This window comes from Microcaecilia unicolor, chromosome 3 (genome assembly GCF_901765095.1).
Source record: "Microcaecilia unicolor chromosome 3, aMicUni1.1, whole genome shotgun sequence".
Lineage (NCBI taxonomy): Eukaryota > Metazoa > Chordata > Amphibia > Gymnophiona > Siphonopidae > Microcaecilia > Microcaecilia unicolor.
Window position 1 is genome coordinate 279,742,115 of NC_044033.1, and position 26,569 is coordinate 279,768,683.

At 45.9% G+C, this 26,569-nt stretch overlaps 1 protein-coding gene across 1 annotated transcript in view; it reads right to left on the minus strand.

Moving 5' to 3' along the window:
* Window positions 1-8,556: 8,556 nt before the first annotated feature.
* LOC115465048 (putative methyltransferase DDB_G0268948) overlaps window positions 8,557-26,569 on the minus strand; it is a 74,680-nt gene continuing 56,667 nt past the window's right edge. The window contains exon 6 of the mRNA XM_030195451.1: window positions 8,557-9,877. Coding sequence (XP_030051311.1) covers window positions 9,781-9,877 — 97 coding nt within the window. The 3' untranslated portion in view covers window positions 8,557-9,780. The remainder of the gene's footprint in view (window positions 9,878-26,569) is intronic.

Consider the following 26,569-nt stretch of genomic DNA (forward strand, 5'->3'; position numbering starts at 1 on the left):
GCCTTCATTCAACTAAGTTCCTGGTGTGATCAGCTGTTTCTGACGCCTTACATTCTGCATGGGGCTACATGCAAGGTGCAGGACGTAAGGCGCTACTCCGGCGCTGAAGAAGACTCTCTTCGGCTGGCAGGGTTCAGGGACCCCTGCCAGCAAACAAGGTATTTGATGCGGCGGCGACAGCGGGTTAGGTTTGGTGGCGGGAGGGGGGTTCAAGGGGATCATCGGCAGGGGGCTGGGGCCTAATCTACGGGGGCCCAGACCCCCTCAGGCCCCACATATCTACGCCACTGATTGGAGCAACATGCAGCTCTGCTGGCAAAACAAGAGGTCGAATGCTTGTCTAAAATACTGTGTAATAAGTGCAACTCGTACACAGAAAAAAAAAACCAGTACAAGTGTAAAGTCAAAAAGTGTCAACAGAGTGACAATCCCTTGTTGACAGGCAACAAACTTCTGTACTATACGACACAACTGGGTAGGCCTAAAACATCTAAAAGGTATAACATTTATATCTGTGGATGTGTGCAGCAGACTGGGATACGTGGAGGGCATAATCGAAAGGGACGTCCTCGTTTCGATTTGGACGTCCTTACAGAACGTCCCAATCCAGGGCCGGAGAAACCTGTATTTTCGAAACAAATGGACGTCCATCTTTCATTTTGATAATATGGTCAGGGACGTCCAAATCCTAAAATGTGGTCATCCCTAGATTTGGTCGTTTCTGATTTTCGGTGATAATGGAAACCAAGGACGTCCATTTCAGAAACTACAAAAATGCAAGCCATTTGGTCATGGGAGGAGCCAGCATTTCTAGTGCACTGGTCCCCCTGACATGCCAGGACACCAACCGGGCACCCTAGGGGGCACTGCAGTGGACTTCGTAAATTGCTCCCAGGTACATAGCTCCCTTACCTGAGCCCCCAAAACCCCACTACCCACAACTGTACACCACTACCATAGCCCTTACGGGTGACGGGGAGGCACCTAGATGTGGGTACAGTGGGTTTGTGGTGGGTTTTGGAGGGCTCGGGGATCTGCATACTGCTGTGATGGACCTGAATATGACATCTGAGGCTGGCATAGAGGCTGGCAACCAATATTTTTAAAGATGTTTTTTGAGGGTGGGAAGGGGTTAGTGACCACTGGGAGTAAGGGGAAGTCATCCCCGATTCGCTCCGGTGGTCATCTGGTCAGTTCGGGCACCTTTTTGTGCCTTGGTCGTAAGAAAAACACAACCAGGTAAAGTCATCCAAGTGTTTATCAGGGACATCCTTGTTTCTTTTGATTATGGGTCGAGGACATCCTAGTGTGAGGCATGCTCAAGTCTCGCCTTTGCTACGCCTCCAACATGCCCCCTTGAACTTTGGCCGTCCCTGTGACGGAAAGCAGTTAGGGACATCCAAAATCAGCTTTTGATTATACCGATTTGGACGACCCTGTGAGGATGTCCATCTTCCAATTTATGTCGAAAGACTCACCAGAGAATTGTACAGCTCCATTTCAATACATTATTTTCACAGAGACAACATCTCCAAATGAATAAGTTTTATGCAAACAATGACAGAAATGAATCTCACTTCTAAACCAGGATAAGTAGAGTATGATCTCAGTCTCTCAAATTTGCTGATAACACTCAGCATGGTACTTGCATCATCCAATGAAAGCATCCCTTGGGGTTTATGCTAGAATCATATTGTTGGTCAGACCCTTGTCCACCGTATTTGATGGAAAAAAAACCGCCAACTGAATTTTTGATAAGTTTGTTCCAATGGGTTCAACATATATTGTTTGAGGGACTTTTTGAACCCTCATTTGGAGAAATCATTATAACACCTATTGTTAAGGATGCAAAGGAACCACAATGTTTAGTTACTAACTACAGGCCAGTCGCTTCCATACCTCTTTTTACAACGTTAATGGAGATTTTAGTTTGTGCTCAATTGAATGAATATTTACATACATATAAGCACATAAGCACCGCCATACTGGGAAAAGACCAAGGGTCCATCAAGCCCAGCATCCTCTCTCCGACAGCGGCCAATCCAGGCTTCATGAACCTGGCAACCCCCCCCCCCCCCCCCCCAAAAAAAAAAAAAAAAAATTAATAATGTTCAATGGACTTTTCCCTCAGGAATCTGTCCAAGCCCCCTTTAAATTCTGTAAGGTCAGCTGCTGTCACTACATTCTCCGGCAACAAGTTCCAGAGTCTAACCACACACTGAGTAAAGAAAAACTTTCTCCTATTTGTTTTAAATCTACCATATTCTAGCTTCATCTTGTGTCCCCTGGTTTTCTTGTTGTTTGAAAGTGTAAACAAATGCTTCACATCTGTCCGCTCTAATCCGCTCATTATCTTGTAGACTTCTATCATATCACCCCTCAGCCGCCTTTTCTCCAAGCTGAAGAGCCCTAACCTTCGCAGCCTTTCCTCATAAGGAAGTCATTCTATTCCCTTTATCATTTTCGTCGCCCTTCTCTGCACCTTCTCTAATTCCTTTATATCTTTTTTGAGATTCGGCGACTAGAATTGGACACAATACTCGAGGTGCGGTCGCACCATGGAGCGATACAACGGCATTATAACATCCTCGTGTTTGTTTTCCATCCCTTTCCTAATAATACTCAACATTCCGTGTGCTTTCTTAGCCGCCGCAGCACAATGAGCAGAAGTTTTTAACATCTTATCCACGATGACTCCCAGATCCCTTTCTAGGTCCGTGACTCCTGACGCGGAACCTTGCATGACATAGCTGTAATTCGGGTTTCTCTTACCCACATTTATCACTTTGCACTTGTCAACACTGAACTTCATCTGCCACTTGCACGCCCAATCCCCCAGTCTTGCGAGGTCCTCCTGTAATCTTTCACACTCCTCCTGCGACTTGATGACCCTGAATAATTTTGTGTCATTTGCGAATTTAATTACCTCACTAGTTACTCCCATCTCTAGGTCATTTATAAATATGTTAAAAAGCAGCGGTCCCAGTACAGACCCCTGCGGGACCCCACTAACTACCCTTCTCCACTGAGAATACTGACCATTCAGTCATACTCTTTGCTTCCTATCTTTCAACCAGTTCTTAATCCATAGTAATACCCTACCTCCGATCCCATGACTCTCCAGTTTCCTCAGGAGTCTTTCATGAGGCACTTTGTCAAACGCCTTTTGAAAATCCAGATACACAATATCCACCAGCTCCCCATTGTCCACATGTTTGTTCACCCCCTCAAAAAAATGCAGTAGATTGGTGAGGCAAGATTTCCCTTCACTAAATCCCTGCTGACTTTGTCTCATCAGCCCATGTTTTTTTATGTGCTCTGTAATTTTATTCTTAATAATAGCCTCTACCATTTTGCCCAGTACCGACGTCAGACTCACCGGTCTATAATTTCCCGGATCTCCTCTGGAACCCTTTTTAAAAATCGGTGTAACATTGGCTATCCTCCAGTCTTCCAGTACCACACTCGATTTTAGGGACAGATTGCATATTACTAACAGTAGCTCTACAAGTTCATTTTTCAGTTCTATTAATACTCTGGGATGAATACCATCAGGTCCTGGTGATTTACTACTGTTCAGTTTGCAGAACTGACCTCTTACATCCTCCAAGTTTACAGAGAATTCGTTTAGTTTCTCCAACTCGCCCGCTTCAAATACGCTTTCTGGCACCGGTGTCCTTCCCAAATCCTCCTCGGTGAAGACTGAAGCAAAGAACTCATTTAATTTCTCTGCTATGGCTTGGTCTTCCCTGATCACCCCTTTACCTTTAATACATGGCATTATTAATATGTTATCTTCTGTCTGGTCATTATTAATTTTATTTAAGGCCATCTGATCTACTATAATTTCTTTGACATCCTTACTTACAAGTAACCTTTTCTTTCCTGTCTGGGTGATATCCTCAAAAGATATCTTATCCTGAACCATGCGCTTTTGAGTGACTGTCGGCCTCCCCCCCCCCCCCCCCCCCCCCCACCCCGTTTCTAGTTTAAAAGCTGCTCTATTTCCTTTTTAACATTCTACATTTTTCCCAATCAGGGTTTAGATCTAGCTTTAGTACTGAAACTCTGTTAACTTTGATAATTGATAAAGCAAGGTATATTCTGAGTAATAATGGGAAAGTTCTTTTGCTAGAATTCGATTTATCTTCAGATATTCAATTTAGTACAGCATGACATTTTATTTTCTGAACTGAGTAATATTGGAATCACTGGCACTGTATTGAATAGGTTCAGTGGCTTTTTGAAAGCTAGATCCTATAGAGTGAGGAAAGGAAATTAATTTTCAGAGAGTTGGAGTAATCCATGTGGGGTTCAGCAGGGTTCTCTGCTCTCTCCAACATTGTTTAATATTTGCTTGCATATACTAGGTTTCAAATGCTCTTTAAATGGCTATATAAGTTATAGTTATGTGATGACATATCAGCCTTAATTCTAGTTAACTCTTCCTTATTACAGTTAACCATAATGGTTAATAACTGTTTAGAAATTGTTGGAACCTGGACGCAGAGTTATAAGCTCAAACTTAATGCAGAGAAGAAAATTTTTTACTACTGAATTATAAACCTGATCATATGGAGACCCATATGATGGCTGGAAGTATTTCATATCCCCTACAGAAGGTTACTAAATTGTTAGGTGTCTATCCTGCTTATTTTTGAAAGAGATCGCCGGCCATCTCCTGAACCCGGCCAAATCGGTATAATGGAAAGCCAATTTTGGCCGGCTCCAACTGCTTTCTGTCACAGAGCCGGCCAAACTTCAAGGGGGTATTTCGGAAGGGTATGGAAGGCAGGACGGGGGCGTGGTTATGAAATGGCCTGCTTTGGCCGATAATGGAAAAAAGATGGCCAGCTCTGACAAGCATTTTGACGGCTTCACTTGGGCCATTTATTTTTAGGACCAAGCTTCAAAAAAGTGCCCCAATTGACCACATGACCACCGGAGGGAATCGGGGATCACCTCCCCTTACTCCCCTAATGGTCACCAACCCCCTCCCACCCCAAAAAATTTTATTTTTTTGCCAGCCTCTAGGCCAGCCTGAAATGTCATACCCAGCTCCCTGACAGCAGTAGGCAGGTCCCTGGAGCAGTTTTTAGTGGGTGCAGTGCACTTCAGGCAGGTGGACCCAGGCCCATCCCCCCCTACCTGTTACACTTGTGGTGGTAAATGGGATCCCTCCAACCCCCCCCCCAAACCCACTGTACCCACATGTAGGTGCCCCCCTGGCTATGATAGTGGTGTAGAGCTCTGGAGAGTGGGTTTTGGGGGGATTTGGTGGGCTCAGCACCCAAGGTAAAGGAGCTATGCACCTGGGAGCAATTATTGAAGTCCACTGCCGTGCCCCCTAGGGTGCCCGGTTGGTGTCCTGGCATGTAAGGGGAACCAGTGCTCTACAAATACTGGCTCCTCCCACGACCAAATGCCTTGCATTTGGCCGTGTTTGAGATGGCTGCCATTAGTTTCCATTATCGCTGGAAACCGATGCCGGCCATCTCTAAAGCCGGTGAAAATGCTGAGATTTGGCCGGCTCCAACCGTAGTATCGAAAATAAAGATAGCCAGCTATCTTATTTCAATAATAAGGTTCAGGCGCCATATAGATGGCTGGTGCCATTCCATTATACCCCTCCACATTGATCAGGCTTTGACAATGGATTTTCAAATTTCATTTTTAATAAGAGGTCTTTCTGTATATTATGGAAATTGAAATGCATTAGTAGATTTTTTTATATTTCACAATTTAGACTGCTAGTGCAGGCTTTTGTCATGAACTTGGGGACCTTTGCAAACTGTCACGGCCTCAGGGCCTTAGCAAACTGTCATGGATTCAGTGAAACGTGAGCACTTGGGCCACTGCGGATGAACGGCAGCAGCAGGCTAACCTTCCAACCAGGACTGGAATAAACAGGCAGGACTGGATCAGACTAGATGTGCAATAAGCACACAGGCAGGAATGGGGTACACAGGAACTGAGCTTAACTAGGCAGGACTGTAACAGACTAGAAGTGCATGAAGCCCACAGGCAGGAATGGGGTACACAGGAACCGAGCTTGGCTAGGCAGGAACACAGGAGCAGAGCTTGGCTAGGCAAGAACAGGGTACTCAAGAACTGAGCCAAGTAAAGCTAGAAGGAAGGAACTCAAACGGGCCGCAAGGCTGAACTGGAACCCAAGCACACCAGAGCCATCTCATACAGGCCACAAGGCCGAACTGGACCTCAAGCACAACAGCAGAAGGCAAAAGAGAAGGCATTTACACACAGGCAGAAGCAGACTAGGCAGAACTCAAAGCAAGGCAGACTAGGCAGAACACTGGGCTAGGCTGACAAGACAGAACACTAGGCTAGGCCACACAGCCACTCAAGGGGAAAAGGGGAAGCCACACAGAGTAACAACTTAAGGCTGGGCCACTCAAAGGGAAGCCACACAACAGAAGTGCCAACCAGGCACACAGACAACAAGCAGAAATCAAGACAGAAGTGCTAACCCTAGCACACAGACAAACAGTCCAAACCAAAACTAACCCTAGCAAACAGATAAGAACCAAGGCAGAAGTGTCACACAGGCACACTAGCTAGGAAACAAGACAAGATGGGGAAAGACCCCTGTGGACTTGGTGTCAGAGGCTCCCTTCATCCACCACATGCCTTGCATCCCCCCTTTTCAGCCCCAGACCCATTCTCCCACCTGCCCCAGGCATGGACCCATTTTCCCTCCTGCCCCCTTGTCAGACCTCAGTTCCAGCTTCAGACCCCTTCTCCCCTCTGAGCACCCCCACCCCTCCCCAACCCCCTTCTCCCCAATCCCCTTCTCCCCTCTGAGCACCCATCTGAGCTCCCCCACCCTCCCCAATCCCCTCCTCCCCTCTGAGCACCCCTCTGAGCTCCCCCACCCCTCCCCAATCCCTAGTATATCACCACCTCAACAAAGTAGGTCTTCAAGAAAAGAAATTGCCTTCTTACCTGAACACCATTGGTTCAAAGCGGGCTTGTGCATGAGAGGGAAATTAACATTGGGGGAAAGTGCCAAAAGTTAAGGATGCTGGCAAGAAACCAGTTAATTTTTTTCCTATCCTATCTGTGTGCCTCCAAGAACTGCATGCAGCACAAAAAGGATTACTGAAAGCAAAAAGTGAATGAATCAAGAAACATCCCTGTTTCTTGATTCATTCACTTTTTGCTTTCAGTAATCCTTTCTGTGCTGCATGCAATTCTTGGAGGCACCCGTCTGAGCTCCCTCACCCCTCCCCAATCCCCTTCTCCCCTCTGAGCACCCCTCTGAGCTCCCCCACCCTCCCCAATCCTTCTCCCCTCTGAGCACCCCTCTGAGCTCCCCTACCCCTCCCCAATCCCCTTCTCCCCTCTGAGCTCCCTCTCTCCCATCTGAGCCACCCCAACCCGGTCTTGAAGACCTACTCTGTTGAGGTGGTGATAAACTCAGCCCATAGTTGCAGTGCGTCCCTCCATTGGCATTCTTAGGTGTGCACACATGCACCTGATGACTTTTTAAAGGGACCGTGGCACAGGGATGGGATGGGTTTGCACAAGTGACGTTAGACACCTGGTCTCATTTAAGGCAGCTGCTCCTCTTCATCACTGCCTTCACAATCAGCAATGCTCCTATCTCCAGCCTGTCCAGCGTTCCTGTCTCCAGCCTTACCTGTGCGACCTTCTCCAGTTCCACCTCCAGGTAGTGGCTCTCCAAGCCTGCCCCCAAGAGCTCTTTTCAGAGCCACCTGCAGGCTCAACATCCATCGAACCTGCCTTCCTGGTTCTGTCTGTCTCTATCAGCCCCATGCTCCTGTGTCTTGCCTGCCATTGGTTTGGGCCCCAGGTTTGGCCTTTGGAGTCCTCTGATTGTGATCCAAGAGCTCACAACCTTGACCCATGACAAAGATCCTCCAGAGTCTATACCTTCAGGAACTAGGGCCTATGATCTGCTTATTTGGTCTGCTGATGATGAAGGAAGAAACAATGTGATAAAATGAAACAAAAATCTCATGTGGAATCTTGCTGGAATACTCAGGCAGATGTTAGGGACAGAAGGACATCTGATTACCTTTGCTCTAAAGCCCAACAGTAACGTTCCTCTGAATTTCACTCTATGGCTTTTCTCATGTCTATATATCTGTATTTCCTGATATGTCTAGGCTATCCCAGTAAAGGTATAGGTCCTTCCTTGGTTGTAGTTTGAGAGCAATTTCTTCAGGAGCTACTTTTATAGTGAGATTTCCTTGTCTTTGTCTAGGGCTTGAAAAATATAAATCCCTATTTTGCACAGAACAGGGATAGGAAATGAGACGTCCAGATTGGGACATGCCCAATTCTGGTGGATTTTAGAAAAGGTTCTGGTGAAATAGAGATCTTTTTCTAAAAACGCATACAGGAGTGCATGTATATTTGCTAGAATGTGCAGCAGGAGCAGCCATTTTACAAAGATATATGTTGAATAAATGAACACCACCACCCACACTTATACATGAATTTGCCAACACTTTCACATGTTGTTGCCCCATTTTACACAAGTCTACATGTTTAAGATCCACCAATTTAGTAGTGAGGATGCAATTGTCATGTGGTTTTATTTTGAAGTTGGGCAAAATTACATGGGCTTAAAGAAAATGGCTTCCTTAATCCTTCAAGCCCTGGCTAAAACATGCACTTTTTCAACAGCAGGTATAGACCTTAAACAGGTGTGAAAGCCAATATGGAACATTTTCCCCAATACATGCATTCCCTTTAGTCCTGCCCAAGCCCCACTCTTTGAAATCTCTACACAGTCTAGATTTCCAGGTACACATGTGTATGTTTATTTAGGTACTATTTATACCACCTTTCAAGCGAGGGAAAACAAAGCAGTTTACATAGGCAGGTTACATACTAAAATCAGAAAAGGAAAGAAACTACAATTCTGCAAATAGGAAAGAAAAGGAATTCATGAAGTAAACAGATTTGCTATCAGACCCAACCCCTGAGTCAAAAGATTGATTTTCAATCCCACTTTTTAGGATATGCTAATTGAGTCCAAAGGTTAATTGGGAAGGAATTCCATAGGGAAGGTGCCAAGTTTAAAAAAAAAAAAACACACTATGGGGGTTGAGGCAAATTGACTATGATAAAAAGAGGGGACAGGCAGCTGGTCTTCAGAACTGAATCTCAGGGTCCGGACAGAGATACAGGGAAAAATCAAAGATGATAAATAAGGGGGCAAGTCAGTGTGTAGTGCCTTAAGTGTTAAAGTTAGAACCTTATATTGGAGCCAGTGAGATGATAAATAAGAGGACAAACCAGAAGCCTTTTCTGGCCAGTTAAATTGCTTTGAAGATTGACCCCCCCCCAAATTGCATTTGGTATAGGTGCTAACACTTCAACATTATTTGAGGTGCCAAACAGTCCAAATTATCCCGCCCTGGACATAATGACAGATTTTGGATTTTGCTTAGTATTGGAGGTCTTCAGGAACCACTAGCACCCACACAATTGGCTCCTAGGTATTAATTACACAGTACAAGATTTATAGATTTTTATAGAAATTCATTCCATTATTATCAGAAGTCATAGCCTGCATTCTAGGAACTAAAGGTTCATTACAATTTGTATTCTCTCTACCAAATTTATTATTGTCAGTGAATGTTAAAGAAATTAAAATTAAGCCTGGCCCAGAAGAAAGCATTCAGTAAAAGAGTTAGAAGATGGCACAGCAATGTCAGTAAAGCTTAACATATGGACAAACTGTGCTCCCATTCTTTTAAGTAAAACTTTGGAGTTGTAATAGAAACTCTAATTAATCAATGGTTTGCGGGCCAGAACACAAACATGAGTCTTCCTGAGTTCAAATTGGCCTTCTTTTGGCAAACCTTCTATGGCTTCCAGGATCCTGAAAAAAAAGAGAAAATAAGTCAACTGCATTCACTGTTAGATTTTAAAATATATTACTTGGCTAACACTTTTCCAGTCTGTTATATTTGGAACAAAAGACGAACTCCATAATGTGCAGTAACTCATCTAAGGATCTTCATTTCTGAAATAATATTAAACTGCATAAGTACTTTCAACCCCTGCTATTTATCTGCTAATTGCCTCCTTTTAAAATTCATTTTTTTACATGTTACTAATGACTTACCCTACCACTTGTAGATGTATAGGTGTTCAGGTGATATGATCAGTCAGAATAGGGTTACCATATGGCTCCAGAAAAAGGAGGACGGATTGAGCCAGCCGGGTTTTACTTCCATTGCTTTCCATTGAAAGCAATGAAAGTAAAACCCGGCTGGCTCAATTACTTCCATTGAAAGCAATTGATTTCCATTGAAAGCAATGGAAGTAAAACCCGGCTGGCTCAATCCGTCCTACTTTTTCTGGAGCCATATGGTAACCCTAAGTCAGAAGATGTCAAGACAATCAAAATATAGCTGTGAAAGGGCAAGTACTGCTAATAGGTGATATTAATATGCCAGATGTTGATTAGGGTATCTTCACTGCATTGTCTTTTAGAAGCAGGGATATCCTGGATTCTCTACAGAGAGAAATATTTCAGCAGTTGGTAATGGAACCCATGCAGGATAGAACCATACTGGACTTGGTGCTTACTATTGAGGAGAGTGTTTGATGTTATAGGAGGTGATCTGGTATCCAATGATCACCAGATGGTGTGGTTTCAGGGCCGGTTTTATCATGCTGGGATCTAGGACTGAAATTGAGGAGAGCCCAGAACCCCTCTCCTCCCTGCCCCTCCCCTGATCTTCCCATCTGCCATTACTAACACACAAAGCAGCTTTAGATGACTTCTTCACACAAATCACAGATAGACCTTCACCAGATACAGAACAAGGGATCACAAATAGAATTTGAACTGGGAACCCCAAGAAATTGTATTCAGCAAGTAATAAAAACAGACAAGCACTTTTTTTTTGTAGTGAACACACTGGGGTCTCGGTACCAGGCCTCCCCCCCTCCTCAAAAAAAAATTTGCCACCTCCCTTGCTGTGGCTGCTGGAGATTCTGAAACCAAACCCTGCTAGCTGAAGACCAGAAATCTCCAAGCTCTTCAGTTTCTCCTCTCCATTTTCTCCTGTACTCCCTGCCCCCCCCCAGCCAATACTTCCTCTCTCCCCTGATCCCCCCCCTGGTACCACATCTCCATCACTCTCTCTCTCTCATCTTTCCTACTCTCCACCCTCCCCCCCCCCCCCCCCCCCCCCCCCCACCAACTCATCCCATCTTCCATCTTTATCTTTGCCCTCTGGTCAATCCTTCCCATCCCAGCATCTCTCCTTTTCTTCCCTTCCCATCTTTCCCCCTCCCCCATCTCCTCATCCAAGCTCTCTTTCGTTCCCTTTCTCCCCTCCTTGTGGTCTAGTGACATCTTTCTCCCTACCCCCTATGTGATGTGGCATCTCTTGCCTTCCCTCTCCCTCCCCTGCCATCTGTAGTGCAGCACTTCTCTCTCCCTCCAAGCACTACAGGATCCACTCTTTCTCTCTCTCTCTCTCTCTCTCTCTCTCTCTCTCTCTCTCTCTCCCCCCCCCCCCCCCCTTTCCAGTCCTCCCAAATGGATTTAAGAAAACGGTGCCTATGTGGCATTGGTGTCACTATGGGGTAGCAACAACCACCCCAGAAAAACAGCTCTAAACCCATCATTAATTTTCCCGTTTCTCCCCTCCAAGGGGTCTGCTATCTCTCTCCCTTCCTGGTCCCCCCCACCCCCATATGTGCTGCAGTCCTCCATTCTCCTGGGCTGCCAGCAGCATCAGCAATGAAAGCATGCTGACTTTGGCTGAGCCCAGAACTCTTCTCTCTGCTACAACTTCCTGTTTTCGCACAGGCCAGAAGCAGTCTGAATAAGTGAAGTCCTCAGACCCCAAGGAACTTCTTCTTAGCTGAGGTTCTCACCCAAAAGAAGCAAGCCTGAAGGTAAAGCATGCCACGGAGGTGAACCACCACCACAGTGATCCATATGCTTATATGCACACAGATGCACTAACACTGGCTCTTGCTCAAAGAAAGCATACCAAAGGAAATGTTTCATTTCAACCACAGACTCTGAGCCTTCACACAGGATGGGGCAAGACAGACCTGAGCAGTCACTCTCAAGGAGGATATCAGCTGAACTCCCTTGGCCTAAACAAGAAGAGCCTGGACAGCCACACTGATCAGGCTTCAGAAGGGCACAAGCCAGCCAGCCAACCAGCAGTGGTATCAACTGCTCAACCTGAAACCTCAGCAAGAGATCAGCTAGTAGGGTAGCCAGTTCACAAAAAGCTGAGGGGCATGGAGCTTACTCAGTTCAATGACCACCCTGATCATTACAGGGCATGGAAATTAGAGTTCAAGGACATCATAGCAAATACGAGGCTTACTCCTAAGCAAGAGATGAATAGGATGCAATATGGGCTGGGAAAATAAACAGCTGTACGTGTAGAAGAGCTTGGACCATCTCACCAAAGATTGCAGAGTATCAAGTGTACAAAATATAGCAGTGACCAACATGTCTATGCCTTACACCCAGATGGTGCCGAATCGAACTCTAATCCCGAGTCGACTCATGGCAGGGAGACAGAGGAAGGGAGGGCACTTGCATTCTAAGTAACTCTGAAATGAACAAAGGAAACCACGAAGGGAGATTCTGCACCAAGACATGCCTGGCCACAGTGCATCCTGAAGGACAGCATGACAAGGCAGCCGAAATGCACATCATTGTAGATGAGCAGTCCACCAAGACTGCTCCTGATACAGCATCAAAACTTGTGCAGGGGTCGTACAAATGGTGGGGCGAATAGCAAGCAGCTACATGATAGAGGCAATGGATGGCGGCACCATGTTATGGTCACCCACACTCATCAAATGTGACCAGATACCAGACGACAAGGATGAGATTCCCATGCCAGAGGTTGCCTGGAATCACCCCCACCCAGCTCGCACCCTTGGATCCAGATGCTGATTTCCCGCTCTTGCTGGACAGATGCACCAGAATTCCCTGTCATCCATGAATCAATCAAGGGCTCAAAGGGTTCTCCTTATGCACACTGGCTCAACTTGGGTTGAATAGTTAATGACGTCTGTCTTAATCAAACAAGAAGGTCAAGTGTCAATGTACTTTCCATCAAAGTCCTAGAAAGCAGGCACACTTCCTTGTTTGAGCCATGCACCAACCACCTAAACACCAAAGAGGCTTCTGCTTACAAGGGACAGAGCATTGACCAACAGTCTACAAAACAGTCTCTTCAGGAGACTTATGAGAACACCTGGGAAGCTCAGTGTTCCAAACCACCAAAGTTGACAACTGTCACGTCTGTGGCCGTGACCACCCTCAGACTTACCTTATTTCTGGGGGTCAGCTTCTAAGCTGGCTTCTGCCTATCCTTTCTGGAGTAGGTTTCCTTCTGTGTGCTGGCTGTTTCCAGCATGGCTCTAATTACTCCACTCTACTGCACCTGGGGGTGCTGCCTGAGTTAGCTCTACCTCTGTCTCCAGCCTGGCTCTGTTTGCTCCTCTGTGCTGCTCCTAGGTATTCTAAGTCTCTCTATGTTTTGTGTGCGCTCTGCCTGCTCCTTGGTTTGTGCTCCTCTCACCCGCTGGTGGCCAGAGCTAGTGGCTGCCATAGTTTGTCTTGCTGTTCCTACCCATGTAGGAGTGGAACACTGAACACTGGATACTACTAGACCAACAAGACAACCTCAAGCTCTGTGCATACTACTGATGGACTTCACTTGTGCATACTACCTCTGCTTCCGCCTTTTTGGGCATATTTCATGAATGTACTGGACATTTAAGTTCTCTTGTACTGTGCCTTAACCACAACTTGCCAGCTCCTGCTGCTTTGATGCTTATCTGTGTGACACAGGATGCAGGGGCCTTAGATAAACAGCTTGTAACAGCAAGGCTTGCACAAAGAAACCAGCCTGCACATAGACGCCACATGAATAGATGGCCTTGGAGGGTGTTGCCAACCCCCACCCTGCATCTCTGAGCCTAACGAACCTTATCTCCTCTGCTAGAAAGGAGCTTTGTATTATGTGTGTGTGTAGAGCAAGATGCTAAGTTTCGTTTCCCTAGCCAGTATCATTTCAGTATTATGACGTGTGTATGTACTGTGAACTACAAATGTGTAATGTAAGAACTACAAAGGTTTACTGCGCATGTCAACTGTGATGTATAAGGGGCCTAATGCGCAGGCCCAGCAGGGAAGTATAAATGTAGGTGTCAGATGATTTCTGACACACAGTATCCTGAGAGAGAACTCAGTGCTGTTCATTGCTAGCAATAAAAGCTGCATTGCTTTGGAACCAATTTGCCTTTCGTCTCCTGATTTCCGAGCCTGTTTCACCCATTCCAGACTTTAGCCCAGTCCGGTCCGGTTCTTCCAGGCTGCCGGACTTGTCTCTCTTGTTTGTGCCTGGACAGCCTCCGTAGTTGCTTACTGATGGCTGCAGCTGCTCCTCAGGTGTTGAAGGGCTTTATTAATCACTTAGAGACTGCAGCCTTTGCCTTTGCATCATCTAAGGTCCCTGGTATGTTAGAGTGCTCTGTGCACTGCTACCTTGTCCAGTTCAGTGTGAGTTTCTAGCTTGTTACTAGTAGCTTGGGCATAGCTTTTCTTGTTGGCTTGTGTACAGCTTTACTAGTTCTCCTGTGTGGTGTGGTGTGGTGTGGTGTGTTGTGTGAGTTCCTAGCGTGTGACTAGTTAGCTTGGGCATAGCTTTGATTGTTAGCTTGTGTACAGCTTTACTAATTCTCCTGTGTTTTGCTTAGTGTGAGTTCTAGCTTGTGACTAGTTAGCTTGGGCATAGCTTTCTTGTTAGCTTGTGTACAGCTTTACTAGTTTTCTTGTGTTTTCCTTTGCTTCTGGAGCTTCAGCCCTAGTCCTGTCCGCTGCCAGTACTCCTTGCTACTGGAGCTCCAGCCATAGTCTTGCTGCTTGACCTGACCATTGCCTGAATCTGACTACTATCTGCCTGCTGTCTGACCTGACTTCTGCCTGAACCCCGATACTTGCTGCCTGCTGCCTGACCCGACTACTGCCTGAACCCACATATTCTCTGCCTGTGGCCAGACCTGACTATTGCCGGAACCCGGACATTCCCTGCCTGCCTGTCTGCCTTGCTGTCGCCTAGGTGCCTGGGGGCACTTCTGTATCCTGATTCCTGTTGTTCCTGCTTGCTAGTTCCAGTTCCGGTTTTCCTGTAAGCCCTGCCGGCTGCCCGAACCTGAGGGCTCAACCCTCAGGGAACGGTGGCTAAGCATAGGTGAAGCCTAGGTCCAGTGTGTTCCTGTCCAGTGGGTTCCAGTCCCATGTGTTCCAGTCCAGTGGGCTCCACTCCAGTGTGTACCAGTCCAGTGGGTTCCAGTCCAGTGCACACCCGTCCGGTGCGTTCCAGTCCTGTGTATTCCAGTGCAGAACTCCAGTCTGGGGTTCCAGTCCAGCCTTGCCTCGTCTCTGCTTTGAAGGTGACCTTGCCTGCCACTGCTGCTCCACGGTAGTGGTCCAAGGGCTCACAAACCCAGTGCTTCGAGGGAAGAAGCCTGACAACAATAAACCTGCCTTACCCATAGAAGATAAAGAGTTCCAGAACATCATGAACAAAGAGTCCAGTAAAGATGAGTCATTTCCCTTCAGTAACATAGTAAATGACGGCAAATAAAGATCTGAATGGTCCATCCAGTTTACCCAACAAGAAACTCATTTTACATGGTATGTGATATTTTATATGTATATTCAAGTTTGATTTGTGCTTGCCTTTCTCAGGGCACAGACCATAAAAGCTGCTCAGCACTGTTCTTGTACTAAAATTTCTGAAGCTAACATCAAAGTCCCTTAAAATTTACACTCCAGCCCCATCCATATCTATTCAGTACGATAAGGGCATAGACCGTAGAAGTCTACCCAGCACCAGTTTTGCTTCCCAATTACCTGCATCGCCAACCAATCTCTGCTAAGATTCCGTAGATCCATTCCTTCTAAACAGGATTCATTTGTGTTTATCCCACGCATGTATGAATTCCATTACCATTTTCATCTCCACCACCTCCCGCGGGAGGGCATTCCACATATCTACTACCCTTTCCATGAAAAAATACTTCCTGACATTACTCCTGAGTCTGTCCCTATTCAACATCAATTCATGTCCTCTAGTTCTATTGCCTTCCCGTCTCCGGAAAAGGTTTGTTTGCGGATTAAAACCTTTCAAATATTTGAACGTCTGTATCATGCCACTCTTGTTTCTCTTTTCCTCCATGGTGTACATGTTCAGGTCAGCAAGTCTCTCCTCGTACGGTTTGCAACGAAAATCCCATACCATTTTTTGTAGCTTTTCTTTGCACCACTTCCAGTCTTTTTACATCTTTAGCAAGGTACGGCCTCCAAAACTGAACACAATACTCCAAGTGGGGCCTCACCAACGACTTGTAGAGGGGCATCAACACCTCCTTTCTTCTGCTGGTTATACCCCTCTCTCTACAGCCTAGCTTCCTTCTGGCCACAGCCGTCGCCTTGTCAAACTGTTTCTTCACCTTCATATCCTCTGACACCAACACCCCGAGGTCTCTCTCCTGAGTTGAGCTTACTAATCTCTCCATTCCTATTTGGTATCTATCTCTTGGGTTTCTGCACCCGAAGTGCATCACTCTGCACTTCTTGGCATTAAATTTTAACTTTCAAAAATTAGCTTTAGGGTTCTATTGAATGTTTTCTGGTGTCAGAAATTCAAATGCTAATGTATACCATTTACACCAGTATCTCATGACATGACCTTCTACTCATAAAAAATATATATTTTTTTTCTTTTTTGTTTTTTACTTTTTAATATATTTTTTATTTTTTTAATATGCAGTGTTCAGTATGTGCTATTGTGCCAATTTACCATAGTGCACGGTGACAGCATATGGCACAACAACCTTAAACCATCACAGCACTGATCCTGCCTGCCTGCCTTCTTCAAAGGAAAATTCAGATGGAAATCACACTCCTTTAAGGGAAATTTTTAGATTAAATTGTGGGAACATTCAGACCAGTGCAGGTTTGTGTGCTGTTGCTGATCAATTTACATCCAAATGTCAGTGCTCAAAGTGCTTAAAACCAAGTTCATATCCCCATTGTTGTTCCCGCCAGACCCTCAACTATGCTTCTAAGTTTTGGAGATCCCTTATTATTTCTACTCCCTCCAGGGTATCCACTCTATTGGCTATCTTTGTGTCATGAGCAAGAAGGCAAGCCTTTCCTTCCAACCCTTCAGCAATATCTCTCACAAATAGGCCCCAGCACCGACCCCTGAGGAACTCCACTGCTCACCTTCCTTTCCTCTGAGTGGATTCCATTTACCATCACCCTCTACCACCTGTCGGTCAACTAGTTTCCTATCCAGTTCACCACTTTCGGTCTTAAGTTCAGCCCCTTTCAGCATATGCACGAGACTTCTGTGGGGGACTGTTATCAATATGGTCTGCTGTACACAGATTTAACTTCTCATTTGTTTTACAACTGCAGTTCAAAAGGCTCTCTTTCAAGCTGAAACTATCCTCTTTTCCTTTAATATTATCTGGTTTTATCCTGGTCTATTGGTTTCTTACTCTTCCCGCCAAGAGACCAAACAATGTTGCAATTTTTAGCTTGGTTGGCAGTTGTAAACAGAAGGAGGGGGCAGAGTCACTCTCAAGGTGCTTCTTTCTCTGATACCAAACTTCACAGATTCAAAAGGATTTTAACACAATCTCTTATACACTGGTTTCAAGCCACCATAAATCTTCTGCTTCTTCAAGAAGCTTAACCTCTAACATCTGAATTTACACAGTTCCGAATACTGCTTCTCTCAGCCAAAAAGATTACTTGTATGCAGATCAGTTAACATCCAAAACGATCACACTCCACTCTGGTAACATTAACTTACTCAAATCTGCTTCCTAGAAGGCTCTTTGAAGACAGCACTTGAATAACTACTCAGTTTTACTTTGAATTTCCTGAGTGCCTGGGTCTTCAGCCAATTTTTTACTGTTCAAGCCTCCCAGGATCTGTTACTGTAAGATCCTAGTATCTTGATGTATAACCTCAGCACATCAATACACCCTGAAGTCCCTTTATATTTCTGAAATGTCCTTTATTGAATAACAAACAGTTTACTCACAGATCAGAAGAGGTGCCTCTTAGCACAGAGCCTTCATATTCTGAAAGCTGCCTCAATAGATGTTATCAGAGACCTGAGAAAAAGGGCAGTTCTACTGCTGAGTAAGAAAAGCAGTTTCACAGGCAGAGCAGCTCACAGATTGGAGATTGAAAGTGTGAAAGTGCAATATCTCATTAGCAAGATATATATGAGGTAAAAAAAAATCGGGTTCTCTCCAGGGAGTCTATGAGGACAAGTGCTGACAGAAATAAGATGGCAACAGCTACCAAGTCAGTTAGAGAGAGAACCTGGACAGGAGAGGGGGGCTCCCTGAAGCCCAAAGAACAAGAGGCCAAGAAGACCAATGAGCACAGAGCCAAGCTAGGCTGAGCATAAAGGCCTAGGCAACAGCCCACCAATAATAACAATTTTTAACCAAGTGTGTCTGCACTACCTGTGAACTACATTTCACATAATGCCTTGCTTATTTAACATTACAGTGCACTACAGTAAAACATTAAACACATTTCAGAACTTATCCCAACCAGGCAAGGCTGTCAAAGGACAGAACACCGACCCCTAAGGAACTCCACTGCTCACCTTCCTTTCCTCCAAGTGGATTCCATTTACCATCACCCTCTGCCACCTGTCGGTCAACCAGTTTCCTATCCAGTTCACCACTTTTTCGGTCCTACGTTCAGCCCTTTCAGCTTATGCACTAGTCTTCTGTGGGGGACTGTTATCAAAGGGTTTGCTGAAATCCAAGTAGATTCCAGTTCTTTGGTCACCCAGTCAAAGAAGTCAATCAGATTCATTTGGCAGGATTTTCCTCTGGTAAAGCCATGCTGCCTCGGGTCCTGTAACCCGTTGACTTCTAGAAAGTTAACTATCCTTTCTTTCAGCAGTGACTCCATTATTTTTGTTACCACTGATTGGAGACAGGGAGGAAGTGGGAAACTACAGACCGGTAAGTTTTCCACTTCCTCCCTGTCTCCACTTTTGTGAAGAGGGACCACATCCACTCATCTCCAATCTTACAGATTTAATAATGGTCTATGGACTTTTCCTTTAGGAAGCCGTCCAACCCTTTTTTAAACTCCGCTAAGCTAACCACCTTTACCACATTCTCTGGCAACTAATTCCAGAGTTTAATTATATGTTGAGTGAAGAAACATTTTCTCCGATTCTTTAAATTTACTACATTGTAACTTCATCGCATGCCCCCTAGTCCTAGTATTTTTGGAAAGCGTAAACAGATGCTTCACTTCTACCCGTTCAACTCCACTCATTATTTTATAGACCTCTATCATATCTCCCCTCAGCCACCTTTTCTCCAAGCTGAAGAGCCCTAGCTGCTTTAGCCTTTCCTCATAGGGAAGTCGTCCCATCCCCGTCCACTCCACCTTTGCCCTTATATCAAATCATATCGTGTGATAATCACTATTACATAGGTGGGCACTCACCTGGATATTGGAAACACTTCCTCCATTAGTGACCACTAGATCCAGCTTCCACAGTAGGCCATACTTGAGACCTGAAGAACCTAGACTTGGACTCCACCCCCCCCCCCCCCCCCCCCCTATAACACAGCCTTGGCCTAAGATGTGACCTAAAAAAGGACATCTTCACGTTTTGGGTCTCCACCCAAGAGCAATAGTACACCCTACTAATCATCTCATCTACAGTGAATGGCCCGAATGAACCACAACAAAGATTTTGCTCTTTGTACCACCCAAAAAAGCACGAGCACAGTGAACCGCCATCCACCCATGAAGGTCAGAGACTCAGACTCTCTCTGTTTTCATTTTGTCTAGTATTGTTGTCGTCTGTCTCTCTTTTCAGCTCCGGTGTGATGAAGACGATGACTCCACAGTTGATGGACAGCCTGAATGCATATAATCAGTGGTATGCTGGTAAATGTCTAACAACAGGCTCTCTCCCCGGTCCCCCTCTGTGCCCCCCCCCCCCAAATTGCAGAGCTAGCTATAGCCGGGGAGAGAGCCTCGGGGGGTGGCAATGCATTCCTCCAGGAAATAAAAATGAAATGATCCCAGGTTCCAATCTAATTCATGTTTAATGTGCGATAAAATGCCATAAATAAGTAAATAAATATAAACTTTTAATGTTGAGCACCTGATTCTCAAAGTGAACATATTCCAAACACTATAATGAAAATAACATGATTTTTTTCTACCTTTGTTGTCTGGTGATTGTTTTTGGCCCAGTATCCGATTCTGCTGCTATCTGTCCTCTTAACTCCTTTTCCAGGGGTTCCTTTCCATTTATTTCTTTCCTTTCCTCCTTTCTTCTTCATTTCTGGTCCTCAGCTTCTGCCTATTTTCTTCATCCATGTGCAGTTTTTCTCCTCTCTTCCTGTCCCCTCAACTCATCTCCTTCCTCACTCTTCCCTCCCCTCCATGTCCAGCATTTCTTCTCTCTCCCCTCCTCTCCCCTGCCCTCCATCCACCCATGTCCCGCAGTGACCCTCCTCTCCCCTGCCCTCCATCCACCCATGTCCTGCAGTGACCCTCCTCTCCCCTGCCCTGCATTCACCCATACCCAGTGACCCTCCTCTCCCCAGCCCTCTATTCCCCCATGTCCAGCAGTGACCCTCCTCTCCCCTGTCCTGCATGCACCCATACCCAATGACCCTCCTCTCCCCTTCCCTCCATCCACCCATGTCCAGCAGTGACCCTCCTCTCCTCTCCCCTGCCCTGCATGCACCCATACCCAGCGCGACCCTTAGTTCTCTCCCCCTCCCTCCACCCATGCCCAGCGACTCCCTTCTGTCCCCTGCCACCCCCTCCCGAGTTGTCAGCGAATTCTCCTCCCTCCCTCTGGATCCGGTCCCTCACCAATTCCTTGTCCTTCTAATTCTTTGGGACAGGCAGTCTTGCCTGCCCGCTGCCAGCGCTGACTCTCCCCCACTGCCGATTCGCGTTTCAAAATGACCACCAAGACTTCAGCAGAAGTCTCGCGAAGTCGCCTCTGGAAGTCTCGGTGGCCATTTTTAAAGCATGAATCGGCAGCGGGGGAGAGTCAGCTGGCAGCGGGCAGGCAAGACTGCCTGCCCCGAAGAATTAGAAGAACAAGGAGTCGGTAAGGGACCGGATCCGGATCCGGAGGGAGGGAGCAGAGCCAGAGCTGGCTCGCGATATTTAACACCCTACAATGTGTTTAATGCCTTTACTGTTATTCTCACTTCTAAGGATTTTTTACTGCTGCAGTTCTAACTGCAAAGATATGCGCAATGCATCACGTAGTCTCGCATATACCACAGCCACCCCTGCTTATTGTATAAAGTCTGTTACTAGTAGTCTATTCTCCTGCAAAGACCTCCTCTCTTTGTCAGCCAAGCTTGGCTCTTTTGTCTACTTGCTATCATTTCCTGATTATTCTTACTATCTCTGTCCTGATAGGTCAGCTAGATATGGCCTTCCCTCCAATCGAGGACTGCTCCCTGGTACCACTCCTGCTACCTGATCATAGCCTCTGCCCCTATTGGTCCCTTTCCCCCCTCCTCCCTGGGGTTGTGTGAGCCCTTTCGTGACCTCCCCTTCTCCATAAGTCATTCTCCATCTAGCTTCAGACAGCACATTTCCTGCTACTCCCCTCCCCCCCCCTTGTAACAAACTCATTTTTTTACCTCATTCATTCTTTCTCATAAGATACTTAATATTCCAGCCACACAGCTCTGAACTGCTTGCATCTGTTTTAACTATTCTCCCACCTCTGCAACAGCTTCCTTTCTTCAAATTTCTACCTCCAACCACTGAGTCTCTGTTGCCATGGGAAAATACTTCTGAATATCTGAGTAAATTATCTCTATTCAATAAAGGAAATTTTAAACAAAAAAAAAAATAAAGAGGCTTCAGGTGTGTGCTGAGCAGTGGCATAGCCAGACCTGACATTTTGGGTGGGCCCAGAGCTAATATGGGTGGGCACTATGTATATAGGTTTGAATAGTGTTTCTTAGAATACTACAAACTAATGCCTTAGAATGCACTTGATGGATTTCTAAGCCTACCCAACTGCTGACCTGCATCAACATAAACCACATACATACTTAATGGAAAAAAAACAATATTTTAATATACAATTACATTATGCCATATCTTAAACTTGACCAGACATAAGGCCACTATAATGGCAAATATCTCAACACATGATAGGATCTTGCAATATAATCAGAGCAATGAAATTTATCTGTTTCCCAGCATCAGCCTTTCCCTTCCCCACCATACTTCCCCATTGCTCAGCATCAGCCTTTCCCTTCCCCACCATACCTCCCCGTTGCTAGGTATGAGCCCTACCCTACCCCCCAGGAAAGCTTGTTGCACACCCACATTATCTCCCTCGTTTGCCACCAATACCTGCTTTTTTTCTATCTTCCAGACAAGAAGCAAACTAGGAAAAAACAGTCCCCCCCACTTCCAATTGGTGTCATCTAATCAATTCAAACCCCAAAAGCCCAACACTCCACAAAATAAAATTATGAAGGCAAGTTCTCAATATCCCTCCATGATGAGCATTAATACTGGGAATTCAGTGTAGTTCCTCATACAAAACTTTATTCTTCATACAAAGTTTTTGTTCTTTCAATCCAACTTGCTTAAAACATATTGCAATCTTTTAATTTTTGTGGCGTGTTGGGCTTTTGGGTTTGTTATGATTTTGGCCCCCACCCTTAAAAATTTTTGACTGCTTTAAATGGAGTCATCTGATCAATTAATATATTGTGATCTAGCGTGTCAAAAGTTGCGGACAAGTCCAAAGATCAACAGCCCTGTCTGTTTGTCTACCGCCCATGCTGGTATACAGCAAGCCTACCATCTGGATCTCCAAGATCTCCATGCTGTGACCCTTTCTGGACTCACACTGACTGGGGTCAATATTGTTGTTCTCATCTCTACAGTCCACCAATTGCAAAAACACACCTTTCATCACTTTTCCCAATGTTGGCGAGTTAGATATGGAGCAATAATTTGCAGTGCCAACAGTACTTGCTCTCATCTGTTTTAATGCTGGCTTCAGGCTACCTGGCAGTATTTCCTCTTTCACTGAAACATTTAGTACATGCAAAAGGGGCATTCAACTACACTAGCACATCTTTCACTTCCTCTTTAGATACTATTGCAAACTTATCTGCTACCCAGTACCTTCAGTCCCTGCATTCTTTTCTTCGATCATCGCCGGCAGCGCCGCCATTCACACAGGCAGCTCCACTCCCCTCTGCCGCATCCATCTGGCCCTACGTAAACAGGAAGTGCATCAGAGAGGGCCGGATGGACGCAGCAGAAAGGAGCGGAGCTGCCTGTGTGAATGGCAGCACTGCCGGCTACGATCGAAGAAAAGAATGCAGGGACCGAAGGTACTGGGTAACGTGGTAACATAGTAGATGACGGCAGAAAAAGACCTATTACTTTATGTGTATACCTGATCTTGATTTGTTTCTGCCATTTTCAGGGCACAGACCATAGAAGTCTGCCCAGCACCAGCCCCGCCTTCCCCCCACCGGCTCTGCCACCCAATGTCCATGTGGCTTGTTTACCCATCCATACCAAGTAAGGTCTACAATCCCTTCTTCCTTGGAGATGCTCTGTGTTTGTCTTCATCTCTGCTGGGAGGCTGTTAGATAAAGATAGCTAAAGAGCAGCAGTAATAGGGTGGGACACAGGAGCCATGGCTCTACTACTATCTTGCCTGACATAGCACCAGCAACTAGATGGCTTGGAGTAGACCTATGGATTTTAGAAAATGTTCCATTACATGTATATAGAGAAGCTAACCCCTACCAACCCCCTTGGTTCTTTAAGGTAGAGTTGCTTCAGAACCTCTCAGACCCAAGCATATATTACAAATGCTGCTGTGTCAAAGCATAAACTCATGGGGCTAGGTGCTACTTAAGATTTAGCAGCAGATTCTCTCTCCCAGCGGTTCTGCTGTTAAGTGCTGGTCCATGCAAACCTCATGCATCTGCCAGTGGCTCATTGAGCATCACCAGCTCTGCAGTATCAGTATCCCCTCCTCCCCCCCAGGCCACTTACTTCCTCTTGTAGTCATCGCGCTCCCTCTTCACTTTGGCCAGCACGTTGTAGAGCGCCCGGATCTCGGGCGTGATGGTGTCATTCTGGACGCCCACTCCGTCCGGGTGGGTCCAGGTGACTCCGGGGCCTTGCATGGTCTCCAGGCCGTCTCCGGTGCGCCGCACGTGGGTGTAGCTCCAGATGGTGCCGGGCAGGCTGGAGGAGGGGGAGGGGGCGCCGGGGTCAGGCTCCGTCTGCGAGCTCTGCTCCCGGTAGTAGGTGCGGAAGCGGCTGCAGCGCGAGGGCCTGGTGCAGTTGCTTCTCCAGGAGGCAGTTGCGGCGCTCCAGCTCGTGCACCTTGGCCAGGAAGCAGCGGATGCGCACGTTCAGCGTCTTCAGCAGGTGGATGTCAGAGCCCAGGTCGTGGCGCAGCGCAAGGGTAACGGCCGAGCCAGGAGAGGGGGGAGGGGAGGCGGCGGCCAGCTCGGTGAACAGCATCGAGTTCATCATCCCGACGGCACAAACGACAGCCAGTGTCCACAGACAACAGCAGCGAGAGAGGAGTGGCCTAGTGGTTAGGGTGGTAGACTTTGGTCCTGAGGAACTGAGTTAAATTCCCACTTCAGACACAGGCAGCTCCTTGTGACTCTGGGCAAGTCACTTAACCCTCCATTGCCCCATGTAAGCCGCATTGAGCCTGCCATGAGTGGGAAAGCGCAGGGTACAAATGTAACAAAAAATAAATCAAAAAATACATAACGGAAAAGTCACCACTACTCCACAGCATGTAGGGACCGAGGCAGCGCCAGCAGGAAGGACAAGAATTTCCGTTGCGGCGAGCAACATGCGAGGGATGTGGGGTGGGCGGGCGGGCCTGCAGGGAAAGTGGGTGGGCCTGGACCCATCCAGGCCCACCCATGGCTACGCCCCTGGTGCTGAGGTTATACTGCTAGGATATTAGAGCTTCACAGATACTACGCTTTAAAATGCCTAGACAAAGGGCCCTGGGAGGATTTGGATCAGGAGTCTTAGGGCCCTGGGAAAGACACCGACAACCAAGGAAGGAAGAGGAATCCCATAGCTATAGACTCAAACCAAAAAAATGACTACTGGACTAGGCTGCATAAGAGGTGACGCCCACACAGAAGGATATGGACATGAGTATCTGCAAAGTATTATGTTTGCACTGAAACAATATTTTCCAAAATAGTGTGGGTGTGAGACAGCGTGGGCATAGAAATAAATGGTATTTAACTTTTTAGTTCTGCAAGTAAAGAGATGGAGGAATGCCAGATGGTTTTAATTGCTGAAAAGTTTAGCTTCTACTAGACTAAGAGGTTAGGAAAGGTCATAGAGAGAAACTTTCTTTGACCCTTTGTGAGTGATGGACTGCTAATGCTACCACATCTGTATACCATTATGAACAAGGCATGTTGCAGACATACTGTAGTTTTAAAAGAATTGGTTTAAAGTGCTTAGAAGGAAATAGTTAGATTTAAGAAGTTCTTGATAGGTGTAGATTTGTCTTATAATTCTGATTTCTGCTTATTTTAAAATATGTTTTATTCTGTGTAATTAATAATTCTATGTAGAATATCTGTTCAACTCAGTGTTACTTTTAAAGTGAGCCTTTGTCTGCTGTTTAAGACTGCAGTTGAAGAGGTCAGCATCTGGTTTGAATTAGCCACAGTCCTAGCTAGTTCAATATATGAAGCTAATAGGTAAATGTAGGAATGGTCCTGAAAGTAATAACAAACTATATCTGTATGCTATTAAGTAAGACTGGCCCTTGACCCCTTAATGAATGCCAGAGTTCAGTTAGCAGTTAGTATGAAGTTGACTAGGAATATGAGAATAATAAATGTAAGATTGGCCTCTTAGCCCCTCAATGAACCCAGTTAAGCTATGACTGGGATTATGTGAATAATAATAAAATATAAGAGTTCTGGTGCCCAATTGTCTAGCGTGAGAGGCCCCAGGTCATAGGTCAGTTAGGAAATGTCTGGAACCTATGTAACTGATATTTTGGAAATATATGTATAGAGATGATTGGTTCAGACAGGGTAATTAATCTATTCTTTACCATCTGGAAAGTAAGGGGGGCTAGGAGGGGGTTAGAACTGTATATAACTGGGAGTAGAAGCAGCTTAGGTTGGTACAGTCAGAAGAAGGAGCTGAGAAGAAGAGAAGAGAGCTGAAGAGGACAGACAGAAGCCACAAAGACACAGAGAGCTGAGAAAGAGAAGAAGAGACTTAATGCTGATGTCCTACTTTGTTTGCTGGCAAATAAAGAAGATTTCTCCCTCATTCTGGTGTGTGCTGTTTGACTCCTGAAGTACCACAGATTCTGCTAACACTAGTGGTAATTCCTGCAACAGGTGGACTGCAGCAAAGTAACTGTAGCCAGGGAGATTGCTGAGGGTTTTTTAAGCACTGGAAACTTTCCTA